Source organism: Ipomoea triloba, chromosome 11 (assembly GCF_003576645.1).
Source record: "Ipomoea triloba cultivar NCNSP0323 chromosome 11, ASM357664v1".
Lineage (NCBI taxonomy): Eukaryota > Viridiplantae > Streptophyta > Magnoliopsida > Solanales > Convolvulaceae > Ipomoea > Ipomoea triloba.
In genome coordinates this window covers 23,053,137-23,076,885 of record NC_044926.1, presented here as the reverse complement: position 1 = coordinate 23,076,885, position 23,749 = coordinate 23,053,137, and the positions used below count along the sequence as shown (strand labels likewise).

At 35.4% G+C, this 23,749-nt stretch overlaps 2 protein-coding genes and 1 long non-coding RNA gene across 3 annotated transcripts; 1 reads left to right on the top strand and 2 right to left on the bottom strand.

Moving 5' to 3' along the window:
* Positions 1-5,771: 5,771 nt before the first annotated feature.
* On the top strand, positions 5,772-8,253 carry LOC115996387 (cytochrome P450 71A3-like). The gene is made up of 2 exons (XM_031235592.1): positions 5,772-6,675; positions 7,514-8,253. The coding sequence occupies exons 1-2, from the start codon at positions 5,779-5,781 to the stop codon at positions 8,096-8,098; spliced, it is 1,482 nt and encodes a 493-aa protein (XP_031091452.1). The 5' UTR covers positions 5,772-5,778; the 3' UTR covers positions 8,099-8,253.
* A 2,925-nt stretch (positions 8,254-11,178) lies between these two features.
* On the bottom strand, positions 11,179-13,851 carry LOC115996388. Its single transcript, XR_004093602.1, has 2 exons — positions 13,732-13,851; positions 11,179-11,636 (listed from the first exon to the last, which is right to left on the bottom strand). It is a non-coding gene; the product is annotated as an uncharacterized LOC115996388 (long non-coding RNA).
* A 727-nt stretch (positions 13,852-14,578) lies between these two features.
* LOC115996116 (cytochrome P450 71A3-like) lies at positions 14,579-17,018 on the bottom strand. The gene is made up of 2 exons (XM_031235259.1): positions 16,128-17,018; positions 14,579-15,163 (listed from the first exon to the last, which is right to left on the bottom strand). Exons 1-2 carry the CDS (start codon positions 17,016-17,018, stop codon positions 14,579-14,581), a joined length of 1,476 nt encoding a protein of 491 aa, XP_031091119.1.
* Between the last annotated feature and the right edge of the window lie 6,731 nt (positions 17,019-23,749).

The following is a 23,749-nucleotide window of genomic DNA, read 5'->3' as shown; positions in this document are numbered from 1 at the left end:
TTTTTTTTTTTTTTTTTTTTTTTTTTTTTTTTTTTGATAATTCTTCTTCTTCTTTTTGTTTTCTATTTTTTTTTCATTTTCAATATTTTTTTTTATAAAATACTAAATTTAGTATTTTTGAATTACCTTTTGAATGATTTAATTATAATTAAAATTTAAAACGATAAAAAAAACAACAACAAAAATTAATTTAAATGTTTGTTATGTTATTATCATTTTTATTAAATGTAGATAGGTTTATTTTAATTAATTTTTATAATTTTATAATTATAAATTTATAATTCAAATAAATAAAGAAATAATTAAAATATAGGATATATAGAAAATGGTGGGTCCACAACAAACTGAGAAAAAACTTTAAACTGATGTGGGGAAGAGTTTTTATGATTGAGTGAGATAGTGGATGATGAGGTGGATGCTGGGACCCACAAAAAACTGGAGAAAAAACTCCAACTGATAAGGATGCTCTAATAAACTTTCAGTGCATGTCTTAAAGCACCATATTGAAGAAATGAACAGAGCAATTGACATCATGGTGAAAAGGAGGAACTTAGATATTAAGATGCTGGAAGAACTCACTGTCAAAATTGCTAATCAGAAAGCTACCACCACTACTGGAGAACATCAATTCAAGAAGACAAATCCCCTACTAATGATCTTGATTGATTGTCTTTTAACTCGTGCTTGGCCCAACAATGAAATATTGCGGCTACAGATTCACAAGTTTCTGACAATGAGGGATAGCACTCAGAATTAATATAATATCATTGGTTACTTCATACTTGGTCCTGGTTACTGGTTGGCCGAAATTGAAGTAGGCCTTGAAGATATTATCTTCTTGGTTGCTGATCTTTGATGTTTTAAGTTTTTTTTTTTTTTTTTTGGCTTGGTCTTCTAGTTAAAATGTCTCTGTAATAAGTGTACGTGTTCAAGAACTTTATGTTAGGCTCTATCTTACTGTCAATCAAAGGACTTGATAGTTTTTGCTGTCCAACATTATTAATTTAATTATTTTAGGTATTAATTTTGCATGAACAAACTGCATTGCCATAAAGTTAATCATAATTGAAAATATCGCTAGGCGCTCCTCGGGCACTCAGGGGCGCTTAGGCGGGGATTAACCAGTGCCTAGGCGCCATTGTATTTTTTTATTTTTTATTTTTTATTTTTAAAAAATTTGTGTGTGTATATCATGGTTGCAGTAGGCGCTAGGCGCTAGTCGGGCGCCCGGGTAGCGCCTAGCGCCTAGGCGGCTTAGGCGGGGCCTAGGCGGAATCTAGGCGGCGCTAGGCGGGCACAAAAAAAACAATGGCAGACTTGCAATTTTCAACATTCAATCAATCATCCAATGATTCAAAGTAGCAAACTATAAAAAATATCAGGATATGGTAATAATGTTTGTTAATTAATGAAGTATGAAATAAATCAAATAAATGAATAATTATTAATTAATAAATTGGATTATAGAATCAATGAATAAAATGTATTAACTAATGAAATAAATTAAATGTTTAAAGTTTAAAACTTTACCGTAGCAGTCTAGACTCCAACGACCAGTCAAAATCGGATGAAATCGGTCAACTCGGTCGAGTTGACCGAGTTGGCCGCCTAGCCTGCCGACTAGGCGGCCGACCGATTTTTTACCGCCTAGCAACGAAAGCGGAACGGCCTAGGGGCGCCTAGCGCCTAGACGGGCGCCTAGGCGCCGCCTAGGCCGATTTTTACAACAGTGGTATATATATATATGTATATATATATATATATATATATATATATGTATATATATATATATATATATATATATATTTTAAGACTTGATCATTATAAATTATTTAATATTTTAATATTTAATACTAAAATATTAAATATTAATATAAAAAACTGAACAATTTAGGATTATTTCGCTCAAAACGATATCGATTTGAATGAAATAACTCTTTTTAAAAAGATGTGAACAATAGCTAATTAATCGACCGACTAGGTTACCTAGTCGATGCCTAGGTGGCACTTATGCGGTCTAATCGGCCGCCTAGATCAGACCACTGATTATGGTGATACACTAGGCGGCCAGCCAGCGCCTAGCGCCTAGGCGGCGATTAATCGATGCCTATGTGGGATTTTTACAACAGTGAACTTAACAAAGGGAAAGATTGTTAATAAAATAGTCACTTAAGAAAAAGAAGTTATAAAGTTAAAAAAAAAGTACTATCTTTTACCCCTTTGTTTTGTTAATGTTTTATGGAACATAGAAAATTGAAGTTGTTCAAGATGTAGTTTAGTCCTTGTACTTAGGTAGATAGAGTTTGTACTAGCATAAAGAGTTAGTTTAAGTAGGTCTCATATCATACTTAGAGTATTGAAGAATGAACCAGTCAAAGACATAGTTCGAGCTAAACTTGAAGGCAGTTATCCTGTTGAAGATCTTTTAAGAGAAGAGTACTTAATTCTATCATCTTTTCAGAAGCGGTAGTTGGAATTATACACAGAGAAATCAATATACATCGTGAGAAGATCTAGAGAGCTAAACTGAGTGAATTGACATTCTTCTTGATTGAATCACAACTCTAAGTCAAGTAAATCAACATGATCATTGTTGTTTATGGGCTGTTGATCACATGGAGATGACACCTCTTATTATTATTATTATTATTATTATTATTATTAGGGCAGCTACATCAATGGAAAATGGGTGGCTCATGGTATAGTGCTTTGCCTAGTTGGAAGAAAGAGAGTGTAGGAGAGAGAAAGCGGTGAAGCTTCACTTAATAGCAGATATTGGAACAGTGAAAGGTGTTTCGGAAATCAAAGAAAGAGCTGCGCTGTGCACGTATCGCGCACAGCACAACCGCCCAGCGGGCGCGTCAGGCGCGTCTGACAGACTTTTTATTATTATTATTATTTTGTTTTCTAAATTTGATTTGTTTTTTTTTTCATTCCCATCTCACTTTCTCTTTCCTAATCACACTTACAAAAACTTCTCCATTACCGTGAAAAAACTCCACTGATAAGGATGCTCTTATTATTATTATTATTATTATTATTATTATTATTATTATTATTATTATTATTATTATTATTATTATTATTATTATCGTTGTCGTTGTTATAAATCCTAAATGACCAAATTCAATATTTTATTTTAAAAATTTATATAACACGATGTAAATAAACCCTAGAATTGCATAATGAAAGCAATAAAATAGATAAGAGAGTTTTATTATTTACTGAGAGCATCTTCATAATAATAATAATAATAATAATAATAAAAGGGAGAAAAAATTTACTATTTACTTACTGTTTCATTCTCAAGTACGATGAGCATATACTTTTTCTTAGGCGTTCCAATAGCGTTTTTTGGTTCGTTTTTCTTAATGACATGAATTGTACAACTCCAACACACAGTTTGTGTGTCAATATCAATTAACTTTACTGCATTTTTCATTACTAATATCCTTGTGTTATGGAAAATATGTTAATAAAGGATGTTATGAAATAATATAATCGGAACTACAACATAAATTCAAAAACCATAGATTAGGGAGTTAGGAGTAACTAAAATGTATGTGTAGATTATATAGGAATATAATGAGAACCACAATATTATATACAAGGATACAAGTATCGATGAACAGATTATACAATAGATATATTTACATAACGATATTGAAGTTATACTAATTAATGATCAGTATATGTTATGTCATTAAATGGCGTCGCATTTGTACTTGTTTATGCTTGTTTCTTATTCAAAAGTTATGTAAATGAATGTAGAGTAATTCTTAATTTTGTGTATTTTGTTTGAAGGAAGAAAAGATCAAGTAATGAGAAAACAAGCATGAAAAGATACTAATCTTGGGAGAAAACGGGACTTTAAAGCACAAGGAAAACACGCGAGGGCACGCCGGGGCACGAAGGAGCAAAACGATAGCGTGAAAGTCAATTAGAAGAACTCACGTTGACACTCACATTGTGAGTGTCAGCGTGATTCCTCAGTGTGGTTTCTGATCAGGGACTCACGCTAAGACTCACGATGTGAGTGTGAGTCTCAGCGTGAGTTCGCAATCTCCCCACACTTAGACCTTACTTGTCCTCAAGCAAGACAAAACCAAGTTGAGCAGATTGAATACCAGGCCTTTTCAAAAACAAAAATACAATTCCAAAGATCAAACAAATAAGTTTTGCATCAGAAATAAATGATATGTTGTTCCTCTTCCTACTTTGCAAACATGGAGAAGTGAATGTGGTACCCTCAAAATGTAAGGACCCCAAACAATCCCATGGTCACTCACTATTTTGCATAGTAAAATCTCTTCATCATATTAATTCAAAAGCAAAAAGGTTTGATTCAATAGGTATTTATAGTACGTCTAAATTTTGCGCCATTTCGCACCCTTCAGGACTAGAAGTCACGGTGGGGACTCATGGTGTGAGTCCCACCGTGAGTCTCAATGATCAGAAACTGTAATCACGCTGATCATTGAGACTCACGCTGACACTCAGTATACCATCATTGATTTTTTTTTATTTAAAAACTGTAATCATTATGAGTACAAATATAAATAATAGAATTAGCATGATAATATTTTGACAATCATACCTATAGAATGTCAAGTAGATGATGTGTTGCAGAATATGTTAGGTTTAGTTTTGGGTGAATACCAGTGAAAAGGGGAGGGATTTATATACTGTTGTTTTGGGTAGAATAATGGTTTAGTTAGGAATCTATACAAAACTGTATTATAGAATCTTATTAAGACTTCAATATTCTAATTTTAAGTTAGGAATCTATACAAAATTGTATTATAGAATATTGCCAATTGTTTGAAAACTGCAATAAAGAAACAAATTGCCTAAAAAATTTAATGTTAAACTTCCGTTATATTTAACGGAAAAAATTGGTAAAATTATTAAAGATTAGGAATTTAATTGGAGATTGCACAATATTTTATTTTTAGGTAAATTGACAGGGTCTAGGGTCTTTCTCTCCGTCCGTTTAACGGTCCGGGGTCCACCCAGGGGAATCATCACTTGTGGGAATTGAACCCGGATTCTCCCGAAATTCCTCCCTACAAAGAGAGCTCACTTGCCACTTGAGCTACCCCACTGGGTTAAAGTACAATATGTTATAGCAGACTATTACACCAACATTTATTTAGTTCCAGTTAAGGGTCTAACATTATTGGCAAGTGTAGATAAAGTACTACATTTATTATATATAAGATTTATATATATATATATATAGTCATAATCAGGTGTGGTCGCGCCTTAATGTGCGGTCAGTGCTCGCACCACTATGTATACAAATATACACCACTCAATGTTAGAAAATGCACAACACAAATATGCACCATTAGGTACGTGTCACCAAAAAACACACTACTAGGTATGCAAATATACATCACACTTAGGAAATGCACCATTAGGGACAAGGGAGTTATGGTGCATTATTTTGGGTGTATAAATGTATTTTTTGGTGTTTTTGTGTATTTTTATTGTGGTGCATTTTTAACATTGAATGATGTATATTTATATACATAGTGGTGTATACCACACCGACCGCACGGGAAGACGCGGTCACATTTAATTTTATATATATATATATATATATATATATATATATATATATATATATATATATGTATAACCATTTATCATCAATTTTATTAAATTCTATCCGTGCATTGAGACGAGTAAGATGGCCTCACTGCATACCAACGGTTGTTTATATATATATACCCTTTTGGTGTGATCCATGTGGTCTGAAGTCTGAACGGAACTATGGAGATGAATCTCATGCATTATTGTTCCCTTTTCCCTTTGTTTATTTTCATTTGTTTCCTCTGCAAATTGATATTCTCATCATCATCTCCCAAAGATACAAGAACCTCACCACCATCACCACCAAAGCTTCCAATAGTAGGGCATTTACTCCAACTTGGCTCCCACCCTCATCGCTACTTCCACCAATTATCCAACAAGTATGGCCCCCTCATGCTGCTTCACTTCGGCTCCGTCCCGGTTCTCGTCGCTTCCTCCCCCACTGCCGCTAGTGAGATCATGAAAGACCACGACTTGATCTTCTCCGACCGCCCCAAATCCAGCATTACCGACCGCCTCTTCTACGGCTCCAAGGACGTCGCCTTTGCCCCCTACGGCGAGTATTGGCGACAAGTACGAAGCATTTGTGTGCTCCATCTTCTCAGCAACAAGAGGGTGCAGTCATTTCGCAACGTTAGAGAAGAGGAAACGCAATTGATGGTCCAAAAGATCAAACAATCGTGTGGTTCTTTGGTAAATTTGAGTGATATTCTAATGTGGTTTTCCAATAATATAATATGCAGGGTGGCGTTAGGGAGGAAATACAGTGATGATGAAAATGGGAAAAAGGATATGAATCCTTTGATAGGGGAAGTTTATAAAATGCTGGGAATGTTTGATATAGGGGATTATATCCCATGGCTTGCATGGGTGAATAGAATCAATGGTTTTGATGGTAGGGTGAAGAAATTGGCTAAAGAATTGGATGAATTCTTTGAGGCTGTAATTGAAGAGCACTCCCTTGTGAATAAAAAAGAGGAAGATGGCTTAGATTTGGTTGACATTTTGCTTCAAATACAGAGAGAAAATACGATCGGCTTCCCCATCCATAGAGATTCTGTCAAAGCTCTAATCTTGGTAATTACTGTCTCCCTCCCATTTTGGTTGTCTATTCGTTTTTAATCTAATTTTTTATAATATTAAATTTAACATTAATATATAAAATTTATATATTTATAAACTATATTAAAAGTACTATTAAATAAAAAAACTTCGTTTCCAAATAAAAAAACACAAAAACTTAAATTTAAAAATAATAAAAAAATTACTAAAGAAAATAAGCAATAAAGAAAGAGTTGATTTGACGCATGAATAGTAAATAGGACAGGTAAAATGGGACGGAGGGAGTATTAATTATGCATTTCTATTGACAAAAAATTAATTATGCATTTCTTTTATGGGATGTTTCATGTTTTTTAAATAATTTTGTAGTTAAATGTGTTATTTTTAATGAAAAAAAATTGCACTTTTTGTCTTAAATTATAGGGTAATTGTAAGATTCGTCTCTAGTTAGCTTGTTAGTCATGCTCACTTTTCGTCTCTATACTATAACTTACATTGCAAAATTTGTCATTTTTCTAACACATTAGGAACAAAATTTGCAATGTCAATTATAATTTAGAAACGAGAAGTGAGCATGGTCTATTAGAAAAAAGATGAATTTTAAAATGTAAGTTATAATTTAAGGGCGAGAAGTAAGCACAAACAACAAGTAGAGACAATCCTATAATTGTAACTCCGTATAATACAACCAAATCTAATCCCCTAAATTATACAATATTGTTTTTTTTTGGGGTAATATACAATTCTCCCAAAATTCTATAATACTCTGCTACAAGTCACATTGCTTAACATATTTTCTTCCCTATTTCACTTGAAAATTTATGATTGAAAATTTGTGTTCTTTGTAAATTAGGATATGTTTGCAGCGGGAACTCACACAATCTACACAGTTCTTGAGTGGACAATGGCAGAATTGATAAAAAATCCCAAAACCATGGAGAAATTACAAAATGAGGTCATAACAAAATTCAAAACTAATGAAGACTTAGAAACCATGCAATACTTGAAAGCCGTCATAAAGGAAAGTCTTCGTCTTCATATTCCTGTGCCATTGCTAGCTCCTCGCAAGGCATCCCAAGATGTGAAAGTGATGGGCTTCAATGTGAAAACCGGTACCCAAGTGCTTGTCAATAGTTGGGCAATCGGGAGGGATCCAAAAATATGGGAAAATCCAGAAGAATTTAAACCAGAGAGATTCTTGAATTCGAATGTGGATTATAAGGGAATGCATTTTGAATTGATTCCATTTGGAGCTGGTCGAAGGGGTTGTCCTGGTGTGGCCTTTGGGGTTATTGTGCTCGAGCTTGCAATTGCTACACTCTTATGTGAGTTTGATTTTGCATTGGGAAAAGAAGAATTGGATATGCGTGAATCAATTGGTTTGACATGTCACAAGGAAGTTCCTCTCTTTGTAATTGCTACTCCAAGGGTTGGCTAGACCAGAGTATGTATTTGCCCTAGCAGCTAGTACAAAAAAAAAAGTTGTCCTGTTATAATAATATCTACATCTACAATATACAATATTAGACGCATAACGGATTAAAAAATATTGGTGTAATTGTTTGTTGAAATTGATGGATTATATTATTTTAATTTTAGTATTTATTTTTAATTTTTCTTGTTTTTCTCTTTGTTATATCATTTACTTTCCTCGAAGGGTTGGCAAGATCAAAGTAATGTATTTGCGCTAGCAGCTAGTATTAAAAAAGTTGTCCAGTTATAATAATATAATATAATATAATTTAATTATAAATAAAAAATATTAATTTATCACACTAGTGCAATATCTGAGCGACAGTTCATTTCATAATTTTAACAATATATTTTTTATTGATAATAAATTGTAGTATATAAGATTTACTATTAGTACATTCTTTTGTACTTGTATTTATGTATGTAAAAATTCAAGATGTAAAACAGTGACACACACACACACACATATATATATATATATATATATATCATTGTTGTAAAAATCGGCCTAGGCGGCCAGGGACGGAGCAAGGAATTGTTTCTAGTGGGGCGAAACATAAAAGAGATAGTTCAAACAATGAAACACTTAAAGGAATATAGTCATAAATATTGTTAGATATAGACGAACAATAAAACACATCAAAACTTTGTAAAAATATTTATAACAATATATGAAACATAATTAATTTGATAATATAATTCAAATAAAAAACACATTATAAATTATACATTTTAATACTAATTTTTGGATATAGGCGAACAATGAAACACATCAAAACTTTATAAAAATATTTATAACAATATATGAAACATAATTAATTTGATAATATAATTCAAATAAAAAACACATTATAAACTATATATACATCTTATTACTAATTTTTGAAAAAGTTATATATATATATATATATATATATATATATATATATATATATATATATATATAAGTTCTGAAGAAGCTATTGAAAAGAAAATGTTATAGGCCCTGTTTGGTAAATGGCTATTAGCTGATTGGGTTGGCTGTTTGGGTTAGAATGTATGATTTGTTGATAACATTGGCTGATTGTAGAAAGTTGTTTTATAAATTAGCTGTTAGCTGATAGTTGTTTGGTATAATTTCTTTTCTCAAAAAGCTAATTGAAAATGCTGCTTTGAGTAGCCTTTTGAATTTTAGCCTTTTGAAGTTACAAAAAGCTTATTATTTACCAACTAATAGTGGTCAAATAAGCCAAAATTGACTGATAGGCTGATTATTTACCAAACAGGGCCATACTCTATATATTAAAAATGGCTATTGAAAAGAGTGAAAGCAATAAGGGATTTGAACCCTCTCCCTTGTCTAGACAAAAAAAGGCGACTACCATAATCTCAACATACTAACCAATTATTACTTTTATCTACTTTTAAATATTTATATATAAAACATGTATTATATATACATATATACATACAAGGGCTATATATGGAGTGGAGGTGGGGTGAGTGGTAATATATATACATACAAGGGCTATATATGGTGTGGAGGTGGGGTGAGTGGGGGCAGCTGCCCCCACAGTAGCTCCGTCACTGTTGGTTGCGCCTAGGTGCCCCTAGGCTGTTCCGCTTTCACTACTAGGCGAAAACAAATCGGCCAACTGGCTAGGCGGACAAATCGACCTATTATAATTAACCTTTCATTTATAAATATCATGCAACATTCCTTCCACACAACACTTGTTCCAAACCACGTAAAGGCTATGGTCAAACTTGGTCAAACCTATAAACTTGGTCAATATGTCTATTCAATTTTTGTGTTTTCAATAATAAATGTAAATAAAATTATCAAAAATATTAAAATAATATATATGGTGTGTGTAAATAACAACAATTTCATGTAAAAGTCACGTCAAAAGATGCTCTCATATGTGCGAGCCGATTACTTATTAATAGACTTCAAGCAACACATAGATAAGATAAATAGTCTCCTTTTACACTTCTTGCATGAGATTTAATTATGATACCAAATTAAAGTATGTATTTTATCTCAATTAAAAATTTAAATTGATAATTAGACAACATATTTATATATGTTTATATATTATAGAGTCATTTCCATTTTTGGTCCTATTGTTATTGCGGCATTGCCAATTTTAGTCCACTTCATTAATTTTTGCCACATTGCGGCCAGTCTTATTTAGTCCTTACCACTTTTATTCCACCGTTAAAATTTTCGTCAAATGGCCGTCCTAAAAAGGGGTATTTTTGGTCTTTTCATGCTTTGATCATCTCCTTGACCCTCTGCAGTGGTTTTTCTTACACATTTTCATCCAATGAAGAGGTCCAGCGAAAGTCATGTGGGCCACATTACAAAGCCATGGCTTTCGCCGGACCTCTTCATTGGATGAAAATGTGTAAGGAAAACTACTGCAAAGGGTTAAGGAGATGATCAAAGCATGAAAAGACCAAAATATCCCTATTTTGGACAGTTATTTGACAAAAATTTTAACGTTAGACTAAAAGTGGCAATGACTAAATAAGACTGATCACAATGTGACAAAAATTAATGAAGTGGACTAAAAGTAACAATGCCTTAATAACAATAGGACCAAAAATGGAAATTATTATATATTATTTCAACATAAACGAAATAAAGTTGGTCTGACAAGGACAAAACTGGGGAAATAAGTGGCATTCATTCAGCAAGGAGTGCGACAAAGATGCTTGAGCTTATAGACAAATATTTTCCACTTACGTTATTAGACATCCGCACATGTCTTTATTGGATCTATTTCATCCATTTTGGCTGTAGAGTGGCATATCATAGTGACTTTAGAATAGAAGATTCCAGCAGGGATCAATCACAAGCTGTAAGTTAAATTTGAGCCTCATTCATATAGATTTTTGTGGTTATTAGCATAACTTTACAAATTTTGATACTTTAAAATGTTATGCAGAATCAAATTATAACTACCAATCAATTATTTATAGATACCTTTTGATGGATTTTAATAACCCGGGTGGTCCGAATTACTAAACCCGATTAAATAAAGGGGGTATGACAAGTAATGGATCAAAGTGTACTGTGGGATAAGTGTATATTAAATAATGGATAACGCTATTACAAACAATGCTTGTGTAATAACAAGACAAGAGTGATAAGAATAAGTGTAGATGTCCTAACAAGACAAACTAGCATGCTTTTATATTTGCTTTAGGCCTAACAGACTCGGAGGAATTGCATGGAAAGCGTGCCCAACGGCTCAGACCGCAACCTCCGCCGCGAGACCCGGATGCGCGCGGACCCAAGACCCATCACTTGGCCGAGGGCTGACCTCGGCCAAGTGACGGGCTCAGCTGAGGCTGACCTCGGCCGCGGCCACCCCGACCGAGGCTGATCTCGGCCGAGTCAAGGTCAGCCCGTGGCCGAGTTCTGGAACTTATAGTTTCCTTCCACATTTTATAGTTGTCGCCCCTAAGTTCTGGAACTTCGATGTTCAAATCTGTGTGATTAACGGATTGAGATGCTGTAAAGGTAAAGGTTTGGATTAGAATTTTGAGGCATGAATTGAATTGAATTGCATACATTACCAATGTAAATGATGCATATCCAAGATCCGAATGCAATAAAAATTGCCTGTGGGCTAAATTTTTACGCAAAATGGACCTTGTAAAATTAGAATAGAAATGAGATGGGTACAAGGTTGAATTTCTATTCTCAATGTTAAAAAACTACCAAAAACTATATGTCGACACATAATTGCCTGTGGGCTAAATTATGGTCATAGTTTGGTATTTTAACCTGATCAATCATATAAATATAACAAAATTGCCTGTGGGCTAAATTTCATTATATTAAGTATGATTAATCACAATTGATGCCTAAACTTTATGCGATTTCGGAAAAACTTGATGTACAATGTTAATTAAATTAAGGATGCTGTGGCTACTCCTTAATCAACTAAAAGTGTACTATCGCATCAGCATAGATTTTGAAAAGGCAAAACAAATTATGCAATTAACATGATATGCAATTCCCAAGTATACTCCCAGGAAAGTTGGTTGAGCTAAGGCCCATTAAAAACCGACAGAGTAGGATTTCAAGGGAACTTGTAGCATATTGGCTAATTTTCAAGTTTGCTTCCCAAGAAACTTTCCCCGGGTCATGCAATTTCACATTATAGCAAAATTGTTCTGAAGGTGTTAACGATGTTCACGGTTTAGAAAAAGGCTTTAAGGATAGGTGAACTTTGAACTTAACGTACTACCTTCAGGCACTACTGTAGTTGTACTAAACTATATGTACTATGTAATATGCTAAAGTCCAATTACCTTAAGGAATTTCACTAATTCCTAAATATGCTTTTCTAAGGCATAATATAAATTGCATAATAAAAAAAAAATATTATGCTAATTGGACATAAAACGCATATTATAATAACATAAATATCATATTATACAAAAATTGCACAAAACAATATAGCAATTTAACAAATATGAATAATAAAATTTAAATTCAATTTGCAATTTGAATGAAAATTCCTTTAAACTATATAATTTTTCAAAACTTTATCAAATTGCAATTTGAATAAAAATTATTGCAAATAATAGGCCCAAAACAAACAAAGTATTAATAAAACAAACAGGCCCAAAAACAAACATAAACAAAGGATCAAAAGAACAAAAACAGGCCCAAGAAATAATGTTTTTATTTAAATGAAATGGTCAGGCCCAATCCATAGACTCGGCCCAACGAAACAAAAACTTAATCCAAAGCAAAGGAAAACCCTAGCTGCTACTGTCGGACATCACAGCCCCAGAACAACGCAAAGTCGCAAACGAAGAGGGGAAGGGAAGAGAGATCGCCGGACATCGCAGACGAGGCGGCCGACCGGAGCACCGCCGTTCGCCACCCTCACCCGCGACTCTATTCCTCCGCCGTCTCCAGCCAGTCGCGGCCGCCAAGCATGAGAGAGAGAAGCAGCGATCAAGGCCGATCTCGCCACCGCCTTCTCGCCGGAAACCTGCTTTGCCGCCGCTCGCCGCCGCCTGTCGTCTTCGCCGAGCATCGGAGATGATGGTGCAACTCCGACCATCGAAGCCCAAAACGGTCGATACAGCAGGTTTTTTAATTTTTTTTTTTTAAAGTTTCGCTGGAAGGGAAAAAACGCACCGGCGACCGCCGCCCAATGGCGGCTGAGGTCGCCGAAAAAAGAGGCCAGGGACGCACCGGAACCGTCGTTTCCTTCACGGTCGCCGGTCAGTCCCTTCTCCCCCTTTTTTTTTTTTTTTTTTTAAAAAACAGAGTATATATATATACAGATATTATGCGGAAGAAATTTGTATATATAACCTTCAAATGCAAAACTATTGCACAGTGTATAGAATATCACAGTTCATATATCTCCGAATTACACATTTATATGCATTCATACACCATATTGCAATATCAATAAAATTGAACAGAATACATACTCACATACAGTCATGTAATATAGATTTTCCAGAAAAGTATATTACATATTATATTCTGTAAAAATACAAATCATGCAATATAGACAACTAGGCAGAGATTAACAAGCTCTGATACCAAATGTAAGCATATAACCAAATTAGACTAACCTCCAGCCATAGTTGTCTTTAGAATTGCCTTTGTATGATGTTGTTGTATGTGTTGATAGTGATAGTATTCAGCAGAGTGTTTGGTAGAATGGCTCCCACTTGTCTTAGGTTCAATATAGATGGTGTATAAAGCAGTAACCTGAGCAGTGGGGGATCTCTGGCTTATATACCTATGGAACCATCAATATAGGTAATTGTAACGGTTTCCGTTACTTGGAACCACATAATGACTATTTGAAAACCATCATTACTTGCACCATTAATTTCGCTTAATGGAAATGTTACATAGAATTTATTAATTGTAACAAGTATATAATTTATTAACTAAATTAAAAGTACATAATATGTTAAATGCAGGTATATAATACATTATTTGTAATAGGTATATATAATTTATTAACGATAGATGCACAATATGCTAACTGTAGATACATAATATTTTAATTGTGATAGGTATATAATATTTTAACTACAGATACATAATCTGAATGTTGTTTTGGACCAGAATCCTTAATACAAGGTAATCTTGATCCATGATATAATAATTGTAAAATAGGTATATATTTAAAATGAATTAAATTCATATTTTTTGGGGCTCAAATTTATATTATATTTCAAATTCATCTCACAAACTAAAATTTGTGAGACAATCTCACAAGTACTTGCTCTACCTATAAAATCACTTAATAAAAAGTTTTCGATTAGAAACATAAAATATTAATCGTATATATATCAATAATATATTAAAATTTGTTTGAGCATGCATGGCCAAATATTATTACAGGACATTTAGATTGTCATATTGAAAACACATTTAATACTTAATTAGCTAGGGTAAATGTGTACTCTAGCTAACCATCGGAGTAGCGATTACAACGAGAGGAATTTTCTTGTGACATGTAATACCAATTCCTTCATTCATATCCAATTTTTCTTCTCCCAATGCAAAATCAAACTCGCGTATGAGTGTAGCCAATGCAAGCTCAACCGTAGTAACCCCAAAAGCCAAGCCGGGGCAACCCCTCCGCCCAGCTCCAAATGGAATCAATTCAAAATGCATTCCCTTATAATCCACATTAGAATTCAAGAACCTCTCCGGCTTAAACTCTTCAGAGTTTTCCCATATTGTTGGATCTCTTCCAATTCCCCAACTATTAACAAGCACGTGGGTGCCGGCTGCCACATGGAAGCCCATCACTTTCACATCTTGGATTGTCTTCCGAGGGACTAGCAATGGTATAGGACTATGAAACCGAAGAGTTTCCTTTATGACAGCATTCAAGTATTGCATGGTTTCTATATCTTCGTAGGTTTTAAATTTTGTTCTTACCTCATTTTGTAATTTTTTCATGATTTTGGGATTTTTTATTAGCTCTGCCATTGCCCATTCAAGAACTGTGTAGCTTGTGTGAGTTCCCGCCGCAAACATATCCTATTTAAAAAAATGCACAAATTTCTAATTATTGTAGTAATAACAAATACAAATTTTCAAGTAAAGTAGAGAACAAAATATGTTAAGCCACTAAAAAAATCAATTTTTTTTTTAGTTTATGTAATGTCAGTTATAACTGTAAACTTGTGAGCCATTCATGTCAATTATAACCATTAAATTGCTATATATTTGACAATATTTAGCGGGATTTAAACCAATACCAACACTTACTGTATAGTGCCCATTAGTATGCAGGACTATATAGTGTCAATAGTCCAGCATTAGACATAGTGTCGATTGTCTAGACCATTGCAGATGTGCCCAGAGTTGAGAGTTGACTAAAACTCAACTCTAGATACAGTATATTTGTTTTAGTGGGGAACAACTCAAACAAGTAGCATGCGAGTGTTTAGCAAATAGCTGTTAGCTAGTGAATTTGGTTAGCGGGTTTGACTAGTTGATAACATTAACTTGTCGTAGAAAGATGTTTGATAAATTAGCTGTTAGCTATTGCTGATAACTAATTACATGCAAAATGATCCTTAAGGGTATAGGGTATAATTTATTTTTCTCAAAAAGCTAATCGAACACTATGTTTTGAATTTTAGAGTTTTGGAACAATAACTTGTTACAAAAAATTGATTAACCAAACACTCATATTAGTTGTTTAATCAAATCAAATAGAGTTAAAAAAAAATCAAATCAAATAGTAAATAGTGGTCAAACAAGCCAATTTGACTGATAAGGGCAAATTATTCTGTAGACTTGGATCCACTTTGCAAGGTGGTTCCGTGTCCAAAATACACAATTTATATACTGAATATTCACAATTTAAATTGTAAACATTCAGTATCTAAATTGTGATGGGTCCACCTTGTAATACGGGTTCATGCATGGTATAACTATTGACTGATAAGCTAAATATGTTAGGCCTACATGAAAAGATTGAGTAATTAAGAATTACCAAGATTATAGCTTTGACAGTCTCTCTATGAATGGGGAAGCCAATCTTATCTTCTCTTTGTATTTGAAGCAAAATGTCCACCAAGTCTAACCCATCTGCCTCGTGTTTCTCCACACGTGAGTGCTCTTCAACTACTCCCTCAATGAATTCATCCAATTCTTTAGCCAATTTCTCCACCCTTCTATCAAAACCATTGATTTTATTCACCCATGCAAACCAAGGGATGTAATCCCCTATATCAACTACCCCCAATACTTTCATATATTCCTCCAGCAAACCCATGATATCCTTTTTCCCGTGCTCCTCAGTGCAGTACTTTCTCCCCAACGCCACCCTACTTATTATATTATTGTTAAGCCACAACAAAATATCAGTCAAGTTTATAGGGGAACCACATGATTGTTTGATCTTTTGGACCATCAATTGTGTTTCCTCTTCTCTGACTTTGCGAAATGACTGCACCCTCTTGTTGCTAAGAAGATGGAGAACACAAATGCTTCGCACTTGTCGCCAATACTCGCCGTAGGGGGCAAAGGCGACGTCCTTTGAGCCGTAGAAGAGGCGGTCGGTAATGCTGGATTTGGGGCGGTCGGAGAAGATGGAGTCATGGGTTTTCATGATCTCTCTAGCGGCAGTGGGGGAGGAAACGACGAGAACGGGGACGGAGCCGAAGTGGAGCAGCATGAGTGGGCCATAGTGGTTTGATAATTGGTGGAGGTGGCGATGAGGGTGGGTGCCAAGTTGGAGGATGTGTCCTAGTATTGGAAGCTTTGGGGGTGATGGTGGTGAGTTTTTTGTGTCTTTGGGAGATGGGAATAGCAATTTGTAGAGGAAGAGAATGAAAATAAACAAAGGGAAGAAAAGGGAAAAATAATGCATGAAGAGATTCATCTTGATATAGTTCTGTTCAGACAATATGGGTTACACCAAAAGGGTAATATATAGATAATTGGTTGATAATAAGACAATAACATTTTGATTTCTTTCCCAATCTGTAAAGTTAGTATACTAGTAACCACAAAAATTTATATGGACGAGGGTCAGCGCCGGATAGTGATGATTAAATTTATGATATTCTATTATGATGAAGAAGTCACTGGATCTGTTACTAGCTTCACTGCGAGGTTGGATAAAATGTATCTCATATAATGACGTGTGTGGATATTCCGTTCTCCTCTACATAAAGCAAAATCTTTGCCTTTGCTTGATAGGGAAAATTTTTGTACTTATATATATATATATATATATATATATATATATATATATATATATAGGGGCGCACTCCCGTGTAAACTACTGCCCAAGTAGGAAATGAGAACGCTCTACAGCCGTCCACGTGTCCAGATCAACGAATCAGATGCAATTTTATTAATGATGCGGTGGCATTTTCGTAAATAATTGAAACTTTGGTGCACCTAGTTTCACTTACAAGTGCATCTAGTTACACTTACAAGTGCACCTATTTTCGTACCTATTTTCACTTATAAGTGCAAGTAATTTACCTTGTTAATATTCATGCACCTATTTTCGTAAATATTTTCACTTACAAATGCAAGTAATTTACCTTGTTAATATTCATGCATATGGTGCAACCTAGGTGCATCTAATTATAACATTAGGTGCACCTAGTTATAACATTAGGTGCACTTAGTATTGATGCTCAGTGTATAATTCAGTTGCACCTGTAATACATTTTACTTGCATCTGCAATACATTTTACTTGCACTTGTGCAAGTAATTTACTTTGTTAACATTAGATGCACCTAGTATTGATGCTCATTGTACAATTTACTTGCACTTGTAATACATTTTACTTGCACGTGTGCACCTATTTTCACTTACAAGTGCAAGTAATTTACCTTGTTAACATTTATGCACCTGGGTGCATCTAGTTATAACATTACGTGCACCTAGTTAAAACGTTAGGTGCAACTACATTCTGGACACGTGGCGCGCTGCGATTCATCCGCAGTTCTCTCCTGGGCGGCTCGTACGCACCTGAACGCGATCTATATATATATATATATATATATATATATATATATATATATATATATATATATATATATATATATATATATATATATATATATTGAGAACGATATTTGTGTACTTATATATGTTTAAGGTTATATATTAATATGATATATATATTTGTAACAATGGATGTTTGATCATCATCATTATCACAATTTGAAAGACCACCATGACGTAGGAACCATTTGGTCTTGGCAGGGGCGGAACTATAGTGGTGCAGCTGCTCCTACTCACCTCACCCCACTCATATATAGCCCTTGTATATATAGAACTTGTTTTAGATATAAGTATAAGCAAATAGATAAATATAAACAAGAAATTAAGGTGAGCAGTTGGCAGGTACGCCTTTGATTATACTAAAGGTCATATCTTGTATTGTTCAACTCTGGTGATGAATATATTAGAAATGGAGCAAACCGACCCAGCAAGATGGAGCAAGGAGGATTCAGGCGGACTCGGGGCCCCGAGGTTGAGCCCCGTGCTTGACCCAGACCGCCTTAGTGCAAGGCCTTGGCCATGAAGGCTCGACTATGAGGCCTCGACCATAAGGGCTCAGCCATAGGGCCTTGGCCACGGGGCGTCGGCCATGAGGGCTCATCCACGAGGCCGAGGCCATAAGGCCTTGGCCACGGGGCCTCGACCATGAGGATTGGGCCACGAGGCCTCGACCATGAGGGCTCGGCTACTAGGCCTCGGTCGGTCAAAGCGCGGATCGATCTTGGGGCCGAGCGCGATCAAAGCGGGTAATAACCGCTCCACCGCTTTAGGAGGGGTGGTTAGGGAGTTTAATATGTATAAATGTCCTTGTTATTGTCTCGTTAAGACATTCATATATCTATTTCTTGTCCTAATCCACTCTTGTAATAGTATTACATTGTCTTTGTAATAGCTTGACAGCTATGAAGATCTAATACAATATTTGGTCTCCATGACCGTACAACACTTGTTTTAATTTGCCTATTTTTCCTAATCATTTACTATTTTTTTGATTTAACGGATTTATCGATTCGGTTTACCCAGGTTAATTAAATCCATCATTGGTGCTCTCCTTGAGAGCTCGACATCAAGCTCGATGATATGTCATTAAATGACCTCGTATTTGTGCTTGTTTATGCTTATTTTTCATTTAAAAGTTATGCAAATGAATGTAGAATAATTCTTAATTTTGTGTATTTTGTTTGAAGGAATGAAAGATCAAGTAATGAGAAAACAAGCATGAAAAGATGCTAATCTTGGGAGAAAATGGGACTTTAAAGCACAAGGAAAACACCCGAGGGCATGCCGGGGCACGAAGTGCGCGGTTTCTGATCAGGAACTCACGCTGACACTCACACCGTGAGTCTCATTGATCAGTTTCTGATCATTGAGACTCACGGTGGGACTCACACCGTGAGTCCCACCGTGACTTTCTATCCGGAAGGCTACGAAAAGGCGCGGATTTTAGACTATAAATAGATCATAGTGGTTATTTTCAAGATACTTTTGAATGTTTGAACTTTCCCTTTAGTTTTTCTCTCTAGGAAACTTTAGAAAACACTTCCCACACTTGTAATCTACCATTTTATTAGAAGATTTAGATGAAGAACTCCAACATTCAACATCAATTTCAGATTATTCTTCCATTAAATTATCAAGTTAAGTTCTTTATTTCATATTTGTGCATTTATATTTCTTAAAGTTTGTTTGAATTCCATGTTTATTATTTCAATTGCTTATTGCTTTACATTCCAAATATGAATAGTTAAACATATTTAGGATTTGAATTGAATTTCCTTGATGTATGAATCCCAATATGAATTAAATTGCATAAATTAGGTTTTGTATTGTCTTAATGTTGAACTTGGTTATGAATTGGGTAGAATTGAATTGACTCTTCATAATTATGGCTAAAGTATGCAAGAGATATTTGGAATTGGTGTTCCACCTATGAGAATAGGGCTACACCATAGCCATACCTCCCATATTTCTTACTCACCTTTGAGAAAAGGGAGTTTGAAGGAAATAGGCACACAAAGTGTTTGTTAAATTGTCTCTTCTAACCAAGTTGCCATGAGAATGGGACTTAGGATTAGTTGATAGTCCAATTGATCACGAGAGTGACATTGGCACTTAAACCATTTCCCCAAGTTCATCATCTAGACTTACATAACTTAATCTTTAGACACAAAGGATTTTATGCAAGGATGTTTGGTTCAAATCTCTATTTCATTTATTACCTTTTAATTCACTTACTTGTTCTCATTATTGATTTCTTAAACATGAACTACTCAAATATATTTAGGTTAGCTTTCAAACACTGCATGAACATATGCTTAACCCCTCATTACTTAAACTCCCATTAAGCCATTCATTGAGGACGATAATCTTAATTTTTTAATCACCACTAAAATACAACGTTCACTCGAGCGTGCTATTTTCTACTAGCTATCACAAGGTCGAGATCCAACTCTCGTAACACGAACGGTTCTCGTGACACCTAGGTAACCATAAGTGGGAACGGCCTCAACAGGGCCGCTAGTTATCAACAAATCGTCTTTCTGAGGTCGCCAACCCTAGGATGGGGGCAAATTTGCCGCGAAATGGGAAGACTCCTACATTGTTGAATCCGTTGTCTGCCCGGGCAGCTACAAGCTCAAGACCCCCAAAAGAAAGATGGTAGCTAGAGTATGGAATGCTGAGCACTTATTGGAGTATTATCAGTAATTCGTTTGTTAGAAGGTGGTCCGTCCCCTTCATTACAATAAAATTAATACAAATTTTGCCATGGATGACACATTTTCACTTTTTTTAGGGGGGGGGGGGGGTACTTACTTGACCCCTCCAATCATACCCTAAGGGGTACGAGATTTGACCTTGCATACCAACCCCGACGGAGGAGCTTAACGGCCCAGTGTTAAAGGACTCGGGTCGAAATGCTATCACCCTAAGGGGACGAGGTCCTACCTCGTGTGCCAACCCCGACAGAAGAGCCTAACGACCCGGTGTCTAAGGACTCGGGTCGAATGGCTAGTACCCTAAGGGGGCATGAGGCCCGACCTCGCGTACCAACCCCGACGGAAGAGCCTAACGGCCCGATGTTTAAGGACTCGGGTTGAAGGGCTAGTACCCTAGGGAGACATGAGATCCGACCTCATTAGCCATCCGTTGGAAGAGTTTTTGGTCCGAGAGTACCCTTGGCTAGTACCTTAGGTGGGCATGATGTATACATACCATGTAAAAAAAAAAAAAAAGAACAAAAAAAAAGATGACAAAGACAAGACCCAAGTTTTAGAGTCCATGGCGGGAGGCTCGACTTCCAAATCGAGCCCAAGCCTCGGGCTTGGGATCAGGCAATGGAGTTACCAACATAGCCGAGCAGGGGCTTGGCCGAGACCTTGCATGTTGCCGCTCCAAATCTTGCTCGAGCCGGCCTCGGCCGACCCTCGCCATGGGCTTGGCCCTTGGCAGGGGGCCCGGGCCGAGTCGGTGCATGGCTATGCAACTCAAACAAAGGGCTCGGCCATGGCCGACTAGGGGCGGAGGGAGATCTCGCGGATAGTACCATCCCAACTCACGAAGTAAGGACTCAAGTGAAGATGCAAGAGTTACGTAAATCAACAAAATAAGGACCATGGAGCTGCAACGTGCAAATTACGACTAAGGTTTCTTCATTCAAAGTGCCGAGGTAACAAGTTCGAATACATTCGGACACATGGTAAGTTTCTTTAGAGGACGGGTCAGGATATGGTTGATATCTACTCTCCTTCACTGATGACTTCTCGTAGCTCGGAGAGTGGGGACTAATGATGGATATATTAGAAATGGAGCAAATCGTCAGTAAGGAGGACTTAGGCGGACTCAGGGCCTCGATATTGAGCTCCGTGCTTGACCCGGACCACCTTAGGGCAAGGCCTCGGCCATGAAGGCTCGGCTATGAGGCCTCGACTATGAGGGCTCGACCACGAGGCTTCGCCCATTGGGCTTTGGACACGGGGCCTCAGCCACGAGGCCTCGACCATGAGGGCTCAGACACGAGGCCTCGACCATCGGAGTTTCGGCCGCGGGGCCTCGACCATGAGGGCTTAGTTATGAGGCCTAGGCGTCAAATCACAGACCTGGTCTTGGGGCCGAGCCTGAGCGCGATCAAAGTGGGGTTATAACCGGTCCACTACTTTGGGGGTGGGGGGCGGGGTTAGGGAGTTTAGTATGTATAAATATCCTTGTTATTATCTCGTTAAGACATTCATATCTATTTCTTGTCCTAATCCACTCTTGTAATAGCATTACATTGTCTTTGTAATAGCTTGACATACAGCTACGATCTAATACAATATTTGGTCTCCATGACCCTACAACACTTGTTTTGCCTATTTTTCCTACTCGTTTACTATTTGTTTGATTTAACGGATTTATTGATTCGGCTTGCCCAAGTTAATTAAATCCAGAGTTTTTTCCCAAAATGGTCCCTCGACTATTGCTCATTCTCAATTTTGCATTTCGACTTTCAATTGCACCTAATGTGGTCCCTCGACTTTCAAAAACTCACCCAATTTGGTCCTCCGTTACATATTCCGTCAAATCAGTGTTAAAATGGAGGGTATTTTTGTCCATATACCTATTGTTAGCCTAATAAACATTGAGAAATAGTTGAGGGATCATTTTGAGAATAGTCAAGGGACCATTTTGGGAAAAACTATTTTATTTATTTCATTTTTGTTTTTTTTTCATTTTTTAGACTCTATAAAATTAGAATTTCTATACATTTTTTTTCTTACAAATATAAATAGTTAAAATCGTGAAATCCATCATAAAGTTTTTTAACTTTTTTACAGACTTTTTCCCTCTATCTAAATATACAAACTATTCCTATGCAGATTTACAATAAGTTTCGTAAATTTCATAAATACTCATTTTTAAGTACCGATTAAAATAAATCTTAGTCACATCTGTAGTACTAAATATATTACTTTGGATTTGTTTTATAAATCAGATATAATATTATTAAACTCAAATAATTAAAAATAATGTGCCCACAACACAAAAGATTTTATGATTTTTATAAAAATTGACAATTATTAAACATTATTTATAATAATTATTGTGTCCCGTGTAACATACTAAAATTATTAGGTAGGATTTTTATAATTAAGGTATAATTTAATTAAATCAATTTTTTTTTTGAGATTAAATCAAAATTATTAAAAATAATGTGTCCACATTACAAAATAAATTATACTTGCCTTAATAATTAATAATTAATAAAAAAATAAGAAGAGGAAAACATATAAAAGATGTCATACAATATCTTAAATAATGTAAATTAATATAAAATTTAATAATTATTTCGAAATCAAATACATAAACTATTGCAGGAAACATTGACGAGATTTTACTTTTCGGCTCACCTGAGAAGTTTACTCGAAAAATTTACCTTTCGGTCCAATATTTTCCCTACATTTTACACTCTTTGGGTGTCTACGCTTGAAAAATATATATTATTTTCAATGGTAAAAGTAATATTTAATGTGATACATAGTGATTGATTGTCTATGAACATAAAAAAAAAAAGAAGTATATGAGTATTTATGAAATTTACGGAACTTATT

Coding starts and splice junctions, on each gene's coding strand:
- LOC115996387 (XM_031235592.1), top strand. CDS start 5,779: ATGGAGATGAATCTCATGCATTATTGTTCCCTTTTCCCTTTGTTTATT. Junction 6,676..7,513: donor CTGTCAAAGCTCTAATCTTG/GTAATTACTGTC, acceptor TTTGTAAATTAG/GATATGTTTGCAGCGGGAAC.
- LOC115996116 (XM_031235259.1), bottom strand. CDS start 17,018: ATGAATCTCTTCATGCATTATTTTTCCCTTTTCTTCCCTTTGTTTATT. Junction 15,164..16,127: donor CTGTCAAAGCTATAATCTTG/GTAATTCTTAAT, acceptor TTTTTTAAATAG/GATATGTTTGCGGCGGGAAC.